This window comes from Pangasianodon hypophthalmus, chromosome 2, assembly GCF_027358585.1.
Source record: "Pangasianodon hypophthalmus isolate fPanHyp1 chromosome 2, fPanHyp1.pri, whole genome shotgun sequence".
NCBI classification, from domain to species: domain Eukaryota; kingdom Metazoa; phylum Chordata; class Actinopteri; order Siluriformes; family Pangasiidae; genus Pangasianodon; species Pangasianodon hypophthalmus.
The window spans coordinates 3502746-3516787 of record NC_069711.1 but is presented as its reverse complement, the minus strand read 5'-3'; the positions used below and the strand labels follow the sequence as shown (position 1 = coordinate 3516787).

The window sequence follows — 14042 nt, the reverse complement described above, 5'->3', positions numbered from 1 at the left end:
ACAGAAAAGAAGACATTTTACAGCAGATGAAACAGCCACATTTCTTACACACACACACACACACACACTAATGATAGGAATATGTGACAGTTTTGCCCTTGTGGGAACATTTGGTTCATCTGCAAAAGTAATATAAATTTTTTTCTTTCTTTCTTTCTTTTTTTTTATACAAAAAGTGCAGCTTTTATTAAAAAAAAACCCTAAAAGTCAGAACAGATTTAGGTATAGATATAGCATACCTCACAAAGGTAGAATTATAAACATTGTGTGTGTGTGTGTGTGTGTGTGAGAGAGAGAGAGAGAAAGAGAGAGAGAGAGAGAAAGAGGTGGAGAGACCTTACCTGAAGTAAAGAAACATTAGCCAAACTCAGTCTGAACAGGTAGTTCCTACAGAGAAGGACAGAATATAAACAATGTGTGTCTGCCTTATGCGACTGATTGATGTGTGTGTGTGTGTGTGTGTGTGTTACCTGGCTCCAACAATCAGCTGGTTCCTGCTGAGGTCTAAAGCGAGCTGGGAGTAATCACTCACTCCAGGCATAGAGAAGGATGAGAGCCATGCACTGAGAGCTGTGGAGAGAAGGATATTGAGACAACCACAAGTGTCATCACTGTGGGTCACTTATACACAACTGGGAAAGCGAGAGAGAGAGAGAGAGAGAGAGAGAGAGAGAGAGAGAGAGAGAGTAATAAGACTAATAGAGAAACAGCAGGACAAAATGGCTGACCTTCATAAGACGTAACAGGATGCAGTTTCACGCTGCACTGTTGAGCATGAGAAGTGACGAGGTTGGGGTCAGAGGTCAGGGAATGCTGGGATGTAAGGAGTGGATACAGGGAGACGGAGAGAAGGACGATGAAAGGTCCGGGAGAATAAACGGACATCGCAGGCATGGTTACTATGACAACCACACCTTTACCACAAAACTGGGAGTCACCTGGACGGGAAAAACAAAACAGATAATTAGGGAGTGATATATACTTTATATTTTTATTTGTACTAAAGAAAGAAAGAAAGAAAGAAAGAAAGAAAAATGAATACAGCAAAGTAATGAAAGTGTGTGTGTGTGTGTGTGTGTGTGTGTGTGTGAGAGAGAGAGAGAGAGAGAGAGAGAGAGAGAGAAAGAGAGAGAGTAAATAATTATCTTTAGCAACAAACTGCACTCAGAGAAGTTAGCCAAAGGCTGTAACTGATATCCACTGGTGCTTATAAAAACATTTAGAGACACACACACACACACACACACACTACACTTGGATAAGTACTCTTACAGATTCAGAGGTTTGACTACACCACTAATCGAACGCTTACTCTTAAAATCCACTCCTAAACACTCACATGACCATGATCAATCCATAAACACCAACAATGCGCACAAATGTGGTCCCACACACACACACACATATACACACACACACACACACACACACACTATCTCTATTGCTCTTTTCTCTGCTCCACTCAATCCTCCCCTGAGCATGTCTAATCCGGCTCAAAATCCAAAGGACCCCTTTAACGCTCCTAACGCCCCGCTAACACACCCCAAACACCCCGCTAACACTCCAGCGCTCACACACACCTCCATTCACACAGCGCCTTTCAGCCCAAGCCAGGCCAATGGAGATGGACGGATGTCAGATGAAAGTGAGAAAGAGAAAATGAAAGGCACAGACGGCATTGATAGACGTCTAGGAAAAAGTCCCCACGTGAGACATTGAGGTTTTGTCTGCATCCATTTGATACGGGTGAACAGATAACCGCGTGAGGGACAAAGAAATGAATTAATGAGGCCACGGATGGACGGTCGACCGACAGACAGATAGACAGAAAGACAGACTGATAGATATATCAGTCAAACAGGCAGGCTTATAAATATATAGACATATCCTTCAACAGGGCAAAGAGTGTTTTATTCCGTTTATACCACAGCGATTTATCAATGATTACAATGTTTAATTTATTAATTAACAACATATCACTCTTTTCAATGTCGTTTTGAAGCTGTGGAGTTCCTTCACCATCCTCTTGTTTCTCTCTCTCTCTCTCTCTCTCTCTCTTTCTAAAAACTCAGCTGGTCATTTCAAGGAGAAATCATAAAGCATAAACACTTTTGCATGCTGGGAAACTTTACAAAGCACCATGACTGTTACAAAGCGCTGACACCCGCGACTCCTTCGATACATGCTAAATAAATGTCTGCTAAAAAACTTCCACATCAACACTTACACATTTTCTTCAATCTGTTTATTATTAGTCTTCGATTATGTGGCGATTCTGCCATACAAGTCCCCGTGTGTGTGAGCTGTTGCTATAGAAACGATAATGTATTAGAAGAACGAGAGCATTAATATAAACCTACTCTCCAAGCTGTGCTTTAATACAAAAATTATGCATACCTGACCAATCAGAATCAAGAATTCAACCGCACTGTGGTGTATACTTTAAGTTCTAGCACTAAACGATGTCATTTTTAACAGGTAAATTAAGGATTTGTAAACAGGTTTTACCTTTGTGTTATAGGGATCTACATTGAACCTTTTAGTGTTTTTGAGAGTGTACCATTTATTTCATGGATGTATAACAATAACAGAGGGAAAAACACTCACTGGAAATAGCACTATATATATATATATATATATATATATATATATATATATATAGTTACAGAGACTGTATTTGCACAGACTAGTGATATTTCCAGTGAGTGTATATATACAGTTCTGTGCAAAAGTCTTAGGCACATGCAAAGAAATGCTGTAGAGCAAAGATGCCTTCAGAAATAATGAAATTAAATGTTTCTACATAAAAAAATACTATAAAGAGCAGTAAACAGCAATAAATGAAACAAAGTCAATATTTGGTGTGATGATCCTATTATAAAAAAATAGTAGTCTCAGGTACAATGTGTGCAGTTTTATAAGGAAATGAGCTGTAAGTGTTACTGAGCATCTTGCAGAAGCAGCCACAGTTCTTCTGGACACTTTTACTGTCACACTTGCTTCTTATTTTTGCAGCGAAACCCAGCAGCCTTCATTATTTTTTTTGTCTGAAAAGTGACTCTTATGTAATCTGCTGCTTTCTTTACTGACAGAACATACAAAAATTTTTCTGTAACATTTAATTTTGTGCTGGAAAACTAATGTTTGGAAATCTAAAAAGTTTTTGTTCTGAGTCAATAATGTAGAAGTCATAAAATAAAAATCGATAACAAAGTTTGTACTAAAAAAAAAGGGTGCCTAAGACTTTTGCACAGTACTGTAGATGATAATGATCCCGAAGGAAACTTCGGACAAACTTGCTCAAGAGAACATGAATATGACATACATTTGTATAGAGTATAGATAAATATAGATATAAACATATAATAGGTACTTAAAAATAAAAAAATAAACATACCGATCACGTGCTACTGACTCAACATTAGGGCAGAATTACAATTTTTAAAAACTGCTTCCTGTAGAAAGGGGCGGAGTTTTACAGTCTGATTGCTACTAGAAGTCTCCTGTGGCGTTCAGTATTGCGCGGTATTTTGCGAGTTCCTTGCTCATAGGCTTAAAAATATTATTCTAACAATAATAGCATTGGCAAAATCTTTACCAAGGATAACTGACGAAGGCTTAACATAATAATAATAATCAGAGTTCCTTAGTTTACAAAGCTGAACACATGCAACTCGTCTCACAACGCTCGTTAACAACTTTCTCGATCTAGCTAGGTCTAGCTACATTTTTTTTAATCACTTGGTATAATATGGTCTCAATATACACGGTGTCCCAAAAGTCTTCATACATAGGGGACTGTCTTTGCCAGGACTACGTCGGTTGTGTCTTCATCAGCGGATGTTCGTGGACGTCCACTTCTCGGGTTGGTCCGCGGCACTTCCAGTCTTTTTGAATTTGTTAATAAGTTTGGCAACAGTGTTGTGCGTAACGTGCTTCCCATGTTTCCTCTTAAAGTCCATCACAACCTTGAGACGGCTTCCCGATCCAGCCATAAGAATGATTTCAATACGTCCTTCTTTTGTCCAAGCCATTCTTAAAGGCTATCTGAAAAAATAAATATCATATAAACTAAGTATGAAAAATTTTGGAAGACATTTTGCTAAAAAATATTTTGCCTATGTATGGAGACTTTTGGGACGATCTGTAGTTATTCTTTTGTTCCAAACATTAACAGTGAAAAAAAAGAGCCTAAAGTGAAACAAATGCTGTTCCATTAGTGTACATTTTTCGTGTCCTATTAAAAAGAGACAGATAGGGAGCTGAAGACTTGAAAAATAAGTGACGTTAAAGGAACTGGTCCGTGTCTCCCGGGGTATACTCCCGTAGAAGAGGAGTTCGCGTGTCTAATAATGATTGATACTCCATTATGGTGGGGGTCTGAGGTGGTCTGTACTCTGTCTCTGTCTCTGTCTCCGTCTCAGGCAGCTAAGGTATGTGTATGTGTTCAACAGCAGTGATGCAAGTACATGGGGCGGAGTGTATTTCTCATTTCTCAAGTCTTATTGTGTAATCTTGCTGGAACAAACCCAAACATTTAATCAGCGCAAGGAATGAGAAAAAGGAGTGTACAAAGAAATACAAGCTTAATGCACTTAATAACATTCTTGGTTGATGGGGGATTGTTGATGTGGATAATGTGGATAGGTCATCTGTGTGCTCACAGAGAGCTGTAAAGATAAATATGTCACTGACTATTGTTAAAAGCACTATACAAAAAAAATTAAACTGAATTAAATGCGGAAATGGCTACCTCGTTATAGTTTTAGCAAGCTGTATGTTGTAGTTAAATAAATACTGCGTAAAAACCCTTCAGATTTTGGATCAGTGAGAGGAATTGCAGTAAGTGGAATCTGCAATGTCGCACTCTAGAAGTAGGAAAAGTTTTTACAGTATTCCCAATATGGAAATTCAGGATAATCAAGAGAACGCCAAGGGATGAGAGTTTTTGCTCCAAAATCCACAAGATCTATTTAAAGTCTGTGATCCTTAACATAACCTGCCCTAGAGAATGTTAGTTATACAGCATAAGTTATGATGGTGATGTATCATGCTAAAAAGAAAATCCAGGATAAGATCAAACTAAGCTTGAGGACAGCTAGCTAACCAATAAATCCTCTCACATTGCTAATCTGATACGCTCATGCCGATTTCTCCTTTATAACATCAGAAGGATTCGTCCATTTCTTTCCACACAGGCCACTCAGGTGCTTGTTCAGTCCCTTGTCATTTCGAGACTGGACTCCTTCAACTCGCTTCTGGCAGGTCTGCCTCTGAGCGCCATTCAACCTCTGAATCTGATTAGCATTTAAAAAAAACTTTGTATTGTCTGAGTGCTTGTTACTATATTACGAACCAGTATCAGAATGTATTTACTGATAGAGACTTCAATGCACTTTTTACTCGAATCTGATTGGTCAGAAGTTGTGCATTCATTTCGTATAACAGTACAGGTAGCTTCAGCTGTAACTATAAGGCTGTAAGGTTAATATCAACGCATTCGATGTAATATGTTATTGTTTCTATAGTAACAGCTCACACACAGGGACGGCAGACACTCAACGTAATCTAAGACTCAACGTATTTAAAAATGTGTTGTCATTTTTTTAGGGCACAATTATTAAAATTTATGGAAGGAGTCTCGGTTGTAAGTGCATCGGAACAGTCACGGTCCTTTGCGAAGTTGATCAGCACAGCAAAGTCTTCAGGACACACAAGTTTTTGCATTCTCTGTAAAAAAGACTCTCTCGATAGAGAGAGAGGGGTGAGAGAGGGAGCGATCCAAGCGAGAGAGAGAAAAAGAGAAAAAAAGTGCAAGGCTGGTGATGGAATGCCTGGTAGTGGCACTCCGCTGGCGCGTTGTACCGCATCACACCACCCCAGCGTGCATTATTGCTGTGTCTGTCATGTGTTATTCATTACTTAACTACGTTTCTCAGTGGCATCTATAACAGAATGTCTTCCCTGAAAGTTTGTAGCAAGATTCTTGTCCTGAAAATCCAGATGTCTACTTCAGACGCAGAGATATGACTACATCATCGTATCATGAATTTATTTACCGAAAACGACAATCATCATATTGTTGCGTAAGTAAGAAATAAAACACTTGATTATTGTTGATTATTTTCCCATAACAGCACATCCTGAAATGTTTCATTCTTCTTACATCACAACAATTAGCTAACAATTCTTTTTTTATTAAAGAATGGCAGATACTTCTTATCCATTTATAGTTACATTTAAAGATGTGGAATGTCCGTGAAACAAGCTACAAACATACTGTTCACTCACCATCCTCTTTTTTTTTCTCTCTTTTGAAATTAATAAAACCAAAAATATACACTTAGGGATGTTACCAAGGAAGCGTAAACTCCTCCATCCTGAGAACTGTTAGAAAGCGATGAAACTGGAGACTCCTTCCATACACGTTTAATGAACGTCGCCTTCACCATATTAATTATGATGTGCATTTCTTTGTTAAATCAGATGTGTTTAAATCCGTGTATTATTAGTCTTATATTATGTGCCATACAAGTCCCTGTGTATGAGCTGTTACTATAGAAACGAACGCATTATTACAAGCTGCTCTACTGTCAGAGCTTGTGAAAAATTAATCAGCAACTTATGACCAATCAGATTCGAGAATTCAAAAGTGAATATAAAGTGAAGCTTTATTCCAGCTGCAGCTGTCATTAACTATAATGGCTCAATTTTAATCAGTCTGTGGGACTGCGTTTTTGTGGTTCTCTTACTTTTTGTCTTCTCGTGGACTCTCAGTAATGACACAGTGTAGGTGATGTAAAGCGCAGAGACTCCATTTTAAAAGACTTCTAAAGCATCTATCGCTCTGCGATTCTCTGCCTTAGGATTTTTTTTTTTTTTTGTGAAAGCTGAATTTAAAATTGAAAGCTGTTTAAAATGAAGTGTATCTTTCCAGTGACTACTGAAATCGCTTCAGAAATGCTTTCTGTGCAAATTTGCCTGGAGTCTTATTGATCACACAACTTTTTTTTTTTCATTTGTCCCATTATCATTCTTGTCCTCAGCATACACACACATGGACACACTCACTGTCCAGAGGAAGAGTGTGTGCGTGCAGCAATTACAGCTGCTCCAGCCAAAAGAAATGCTCACTTATTGAAAACATGTTGAAAAGCTCGGTGTCCAGAAAGTATTCACTGGCTGTGTAAACAGAAACACACACACACACACACACACACACACACAGAGCACAGATGATGTAATCTCCCCCAAACAACAAGTCAAAGTAAACTGTGCTCAGCAACACGCATTGAAAATCCACCACTAATGTTCAGAGTTTTTACAGGACTGTGTGAAAATATGTCTCTCAAAGCCGTGTTTTAAGCTGTTAAACTATTCACACACACACACACACACATACACACAAACATACACACAAACACGCACAAAAAACTATGACACACTGGACACACTGGAACACACTGTATACTTTTTACACACACTGAACATAATGTACACACTGTACGCACAGTGGAACAAACTGGAAAACACTGTATATACACACACTACACACTGGAACACAGTGGAACACACTGTATACAATTTACACACACTGCACACACTGGAACACAGTGGAACACACTGTATACACTTTACACACACTGTACACACTGGAATACAGTGGAACACACTGTATACACTTTACACACACTGTACACACTGGACACACTGGAACACACTGTATACTCGTTACAGACACTGAACATAATGTACACACTGTACGCACAGTGGAACAAACTGGAAAACACTGTATATACACACACTGTACACACTGGAATGCACACTGCACACACTGTAACACACCGTATACTCTTTACACACACTGCGCACACTGGAACACACTGTATACACTTTACAAACACTGTACACGCTGGAACACACTGTATACAATTTACACACAGTACACACTGGAACACACACTGTACACACTGAACACACTGTAACACACTGCATACACTTTACACACACTGTATGCACACTGAACACACTGGAACACACTGCATACACTGTACACACTAGAACACACTGTATAATCTTTACACACACTGCGCACACTGGAACACACTGTATACACTTTGCACACACTGAACACACACTGTACATATGTGTACATATATACACACTGTAGTGGAACACAGCTGAACACACACTATGCACGCTGTATGCACCACTACACACTACACAAGCTGTACACACACTGAACATATTGTACACACTGTACACATAAGAACATGTTAATAACACAACATGAAGTTGTTAAAAATGATTATTCTCCAAATTACACATTTATGCAGACAATGGCACACTCAGGACAGACAGACAAACAGTATATAATCATATACAAAGAGATAGATAGATAGATAGATAGATAGGTTCTATAATCAAATATTAATGGTTTTAAAAGCATAATTGAGGTAAGAAATGTCAGTCTGAGATCATCAGGTGTCTCAGTAAAACTTTTCTCCACTAACAAGACATAAGAGCCAATCAGCAGACAACACACACACACACATATGCCCACACACACACACACACACACACACACACATGCACACCATTCAATTGAATGTTTTTTTTTTTTTTTGCACCAGCTGAAAGTGTTTCATTTATCGTCTGTCACTTTTTTTCATTTGGAACTTTCTGGACTTTTTTGTTCAGTTTGTTCTTCCTCTCGTTCTCTCGGTCTGTGCTTTATCTTCTTTCTTTTCTCCTTTTATTATCTCTTGGTGCGGGTAAACCATTTTACCTTTTGCTGCATCTTTCTCTTAATTTACTTTCAGTGTGCCTCGATGTCACGATAAACCCGGGTGCATTTGTATAGGTAACGTTGGGGTTAAAAATGAGAAGAAGAAGAAGAAGAAGAAGGTCAAGAACAATAGTATGAAAAAGAAGAATTGAGCATTGTTATGTTTATAAACCTGTAAAAGACAGAAAAGGCAAAGGAACAAAAAAACGAATGCTCCATGTCTCTCTCCCTTTATCACGCTTCTCTCTCTCTCTCTCTCTCTCTCTGGATGTGTGTGTGTGTGTGTGCGCGTGTGTGTGAATGCCTGTTCTGTGTTAGCGGTCCTGATCTCGTTAGCGTGTGAATGAAGCTGTTGATTTGACCGCGTGATTGTCTGCCAAAGTTAAACGCCGTGGCTCGAGTCAGAATGTTAAACAGCGGCGCTACACAGCGCTTCTTCATTTCTCACCGCTCTCCTCCCTCTGTCTGCACTCCGTCCTCTCTGTCCTCTTCTCCTCCTGTATTCCGCACACATCTGTTCTTGAACCTCACACACTCTGTAGATTACGGTCCTGTCTATACTCAAACCTCCACTCCACAGCCACACGCTATGGGAGTACGTTTTTCCTGATTTTAAAGGTCTTAAATCAAAGTGTAGGGATTGTTTTTCTAAAAAAAAAAACACTCAAAATAAAGAACCCGAAGTTTCACCACTTCTTTAACGTCTCTGGACTTTTTTTCATTACGACTGACCTGCTTAACTAAACTTTGTTAATGAAATAATCTCATCTGGAAAGCGCACACTGCTAGATCATGTTCGCAGAAAATTGGCTAACTAGCAGCTAATGAATCTCTGTAATGCTGGACAAAACATTTTACTGATCATCACTGACCCTTTAAACTGTTAAAAAGAATAAAAGAATGAAATAAATGTGTGAAGGAATGAAATAAATGTCTGGTGGATGTCTTTAGACAATTATTAAAAATAAAAACAAGGCAAGAAATGCGTATTTGCTTAGATTAGGTTAGCTAAAACAGCTAGCTAGCAACAACCTCCTGTGGGAACTTTATTTAATTCGTTAATTCCAGAATCATTCACTTTATACACTGTACACACACTGCACACACACTGTACACACACTGCACACACACTGCACACACACTGAACACAGTGTACACACTGTACACAAACTTAACACACACTGAACACAGTGTACACACTGAACACATACCAAACACTATGCATACACTGTACACAATTTCCACACACTGAACACACACTGAACACAATGTACAGACTGTACACCCACTGTACACACTGGAACACACACTGAACACACACCAAACACTATGCACACACTGTACACACTGTACACATGGTATACACTTTACACACACTGAACACACACTGAAAACACACTGAACATAATGTACACACTGTACACTCACTGTACACACTAGAACACACTGTATACACTTTACACACACTGAACACACACTGGAACACACTGTATACACTTTACACACACTGAACACACACTGGAACACAATGTACACACTGTACGCACTTTACACACCCTGGAACACACTATATACACTTTTCACACACTGAACACAATGTCCACACTGTACACACAGTGGAACACATTTTACACACACTGTATACTCTGGAACACACTGTATACACTTTACACACACTGAAAACAATGTACACACTGTACACACTTTACACACACTGTACCAAATGGAACACAGTGGAACACACTGTATATACTTTACACACCCAGTACACACTGGAACACACTCTATACAATTTACACACACTGCACACACTGGAACACACTGCATTCACACTCCAAAATTATGCACACTATGCACACTACACGCTATACACACACGGTACACACTCTGTACATATTGTACAAACTGTACACACAGGGACACTTGAACAATGCAACATGAAGTTGTTAAAAATGATTATTCTCCAAATTACACATTTATGCAGACAATGGCACACACAGTAGAGACAGACAAACAGTATATAATCATATACAAAAGATAGATAGATAGATAGATAGATAGATAGATAGATAGATGGATAGATAGATAGGTAGATAGATAGATAGATAGATAGATAGATAGACATCAATGAGGTAAGAAATGTCAGTCTGAAGTCATCAGGTGTCTCAGTAAAACTTTGCTCCACTCATAAGACATAAGATCCAAACAGGAGACAACACACACACACACACACACACACACACACTTAATTAGCTAGCGTATGGCCTGTGTGTGTATCTAGCTAATAATTAAAATTACCACAGAAACTTAGTTTTAAGGTGGATTTTTAAGGTGGACATTACAGCTAGAAACTGCAAGTAATACAAAAAATGTCAGAGAAGTCGTTCTTGAGACTTTCCACAAATATAGCTACCTCTCTGAAGCCACGCCCCCAAACCACACCCACACATGCCGTCTAGCTTCAACATGACTGACAGGAGATTAAACACATCTCCTTGTTTCTGATTGCTTGGATTTTATATATTTTTTACTTTTTTTTCCCCTTACATTTATGGAGGCTGATGTAGCCACGGAGACCAAAGTTTCATCTTGGAGCAGATATTTTATTAAAGCTGTCTGATTTTAATCAACTCGTTAACCATGAATGATTAGTGTTAAGTGCTAAAAAGTGCTAAAATTAGTGTTAAGTGCTAAAAAAAAGGATTTCTTTTGAGTATAAATATATTAAATATATATTAATACATTATTGATATAATATAATATATAATATATTATATTAATATACATATTGTGTATTATATTATGTATTATGTATGTACATATATGTGTAATATATATTATATCATTATAATATATATATTAAATATCTAAATATATTTAGAATTTGTTATTAAATTCATTAATTCTTGTGTTGTGTCAACAAACAGTAATATAGTATTGCAGTTCTGTTGAGGAAAGTGTTATTGGAGTGAAGGATTAACAGCTACGTACATAATTTTGCGATTAAATCTAATTAGTAAGGACTTACCAAAATGCATGGAACATGACAGTTTGGATTTCAAGCGGATAAAAAGCTGAAAATTGCTTTTCCCAGAGTGCGTCGCACACTGGCTGCGTTTACATGCAAAGACTTTCATCCGTCCAGTTCACATTCATTCTTATACGTTATATTCATCCTAAACGCGTGTTACCATAGCAACAAGAACCTTATGAGTAGCTAACATTAGCTTGGTGTGTTAGTCACGTTTTCATTCACCTTGCTTTAGTCCTTTAACGAGCTCTGTCTCATGAACGTTTCCTCACACGTCCCAAAACTAAGTTTGTATCATTCTGCTTGGAAATATTATTCGGATGCTCGACAAATTCCAACATCCAAACATTTTTGTATATTAAATATTTAAAAATATGTCAATAATATGCATAGCGAACATACGTGATCACGCAGGATGTACACAAAGATAAGTACGTTTATACTCTTTAGTTTTTTTTATTTCCGTTTGCGTTATCATTGGGATTATTAACACGTTATTAGACCGCATTAATACACAGTGAGTGTGAGTTTGCGTGTGTTTCAAATCTGCACTAATGTGAAACACTTTGTTAGTTCTGCAGAGTGAGCATGAGCAAAGAAGCATGAGATTAAAGCCAAGTTATTCAATGGCCCCATGAGCTATGTACCACTTCACCACCGAGAGAGTGAGAGAAAGAGAGAGAGAGATTTGTAATCTATTAACAGAAAGTTGAAGGTAATTGTTAGCTCCTTACCAACAGAACATCATCAGGGAAAGAGTAAACGTGTTTACATGTACATGACGATCTGAATATAAATAGACAGAGACATTTCCACACCTATACACAACCGACTTCATGAGTATCAAACAATGTTTTTTACGTATACTAGGTTTCCACTTTATATTTATCTGTTGTGTGTGATGAACCTGATCTACACTCACTGAGTCAGTGAATCTTTCAGTCATGGCCAAGATTCGCTCCTGTCTCATTCAGTAAATCAGCTGAGTCAGTGAATCTTTCAGCCATAACCGAGAATCGCTCCTATCACAATCAATGAATCTTTCAGTCATAATTGAGAGTCGCTCCTACTACATTCAATGAATCAGTGGAGTCAGTGATTCTTTCAGTTATAGTCAGGATTCGCTCATCTCTCATTTAGCGAATCAGTTGAGTCAGTCAATCTTTCAGTCATGGCTAAGATTCGTTCAATGAATCAGTTGAGTCAGTCAATCTTTCAGTCATGGCTAAGATTCGTTCAATGAATCAGTTGAGTCAGTGAATCTTTCAGTCATGGCTGAGATTCGTTCAGCGAATCAGTTGAGTCAATGAATCTTTCAATCATGGCTAAGATTCATTCTACAAATCAAGTGAGTCAGTGAATCTTTCAGTCATGGCCAAGATCCATTCAACAAATCAGCTGAGTCAATGAATCTTTCAATCATGGCTGAGATTCATTCTACAAATCAAGTGAGTCAATGAATCTTTCAGTCATGGCCAAGATTCGTTCAACAAATCAGTTGAGTCAATGAATCTTTCAATCATGGCTAAGATTCATTCTACAAATCAAGTGAGTCAGTGAATCTTTCAGTCATGGCCAAGATCCATTCAACAAATCAGCTGAGTCAATGAATCTTTCAATCATGGCTGAGATTCATTCTACAAATCAAGTGAGTCAATGAATCTTTCAGTCATGGCCAAGATTCGTTCAACAAATCAGTTGAGTCAGGGAATCTTTCAGTCATGGCTGAGATTCTTTCAACAAATAAGATGAGTCAGTGAATCTTTCAATCATGGCTGAGATTTGTTCAACAAATAAGCTGAGTCAGTGAATCTTTCTGTCACAGCTGAGATCCGTTCTACAAATCAGGTGAGTCAGTGAATCTTTCAGTCATGGCTGAGATTCATTCAGCTAATCTGCTGAGTCAGTGATTCTTTCAGTCATGGCTCAGATTCGTTCAGCGAATCAGTTGAGTCAGTGAATTTTTCAGTCATGGCTGAGATTCTTTCAGTGAATCAGCTGAGTCAGTGAATCTTTCAGTCATGGAGGAGATTCGTTCAGCAAATCATTTGTGTCAGTGACTCTTTCAATCATGGCTGAGATTCATTCAACAAATCAATTGAATCAGTGAATCTTTCAGTCATGGCTCAGATTCATTCAGCGAATCAGCTGAGTCAGTGAATCTTTCTGTCACGGCTGAGATTCATTCAGCAAATCAGCTGAGTCAGTGAATCTTTCAATCAT

General features: G+C 38.2%; 1 protein-coding gene across 1 annotated transcript in view; it reads right to left on the bottom strand.

Annotated features, from left to right (window-relative positions):
* sema5bb (sema domain, seven thrombospondin repeats (type 1 and type 1-like), transmembrane domain (TM) and short cytoplasmic domain, (semaphorin) 5Bb) overlaps window positions 1–14042 on the bottom strand; it is a 66703-nt gene that overhangs the window by 31885 nt on the left and 20776 nt on the right. The window contains exons 3-5 of the mRNA XM_034298857.2: window positions 729–938; window positions 471–570; window positions 342–387 (exon numbers count right to left, since the gene is read on the bottom strand). Of these exons, the coding sequence (XP_034154748.2) occupies window positions 342–387; window positions 471–570; window positions 729–894 (312 nt within the window). The 5' untranslated portion in view covers window positions 895–938. The remainder of the gene's footprint in view (window positions 1–341; window positions 388–470; window positions 571–728; window positions 939–14042) is intronic.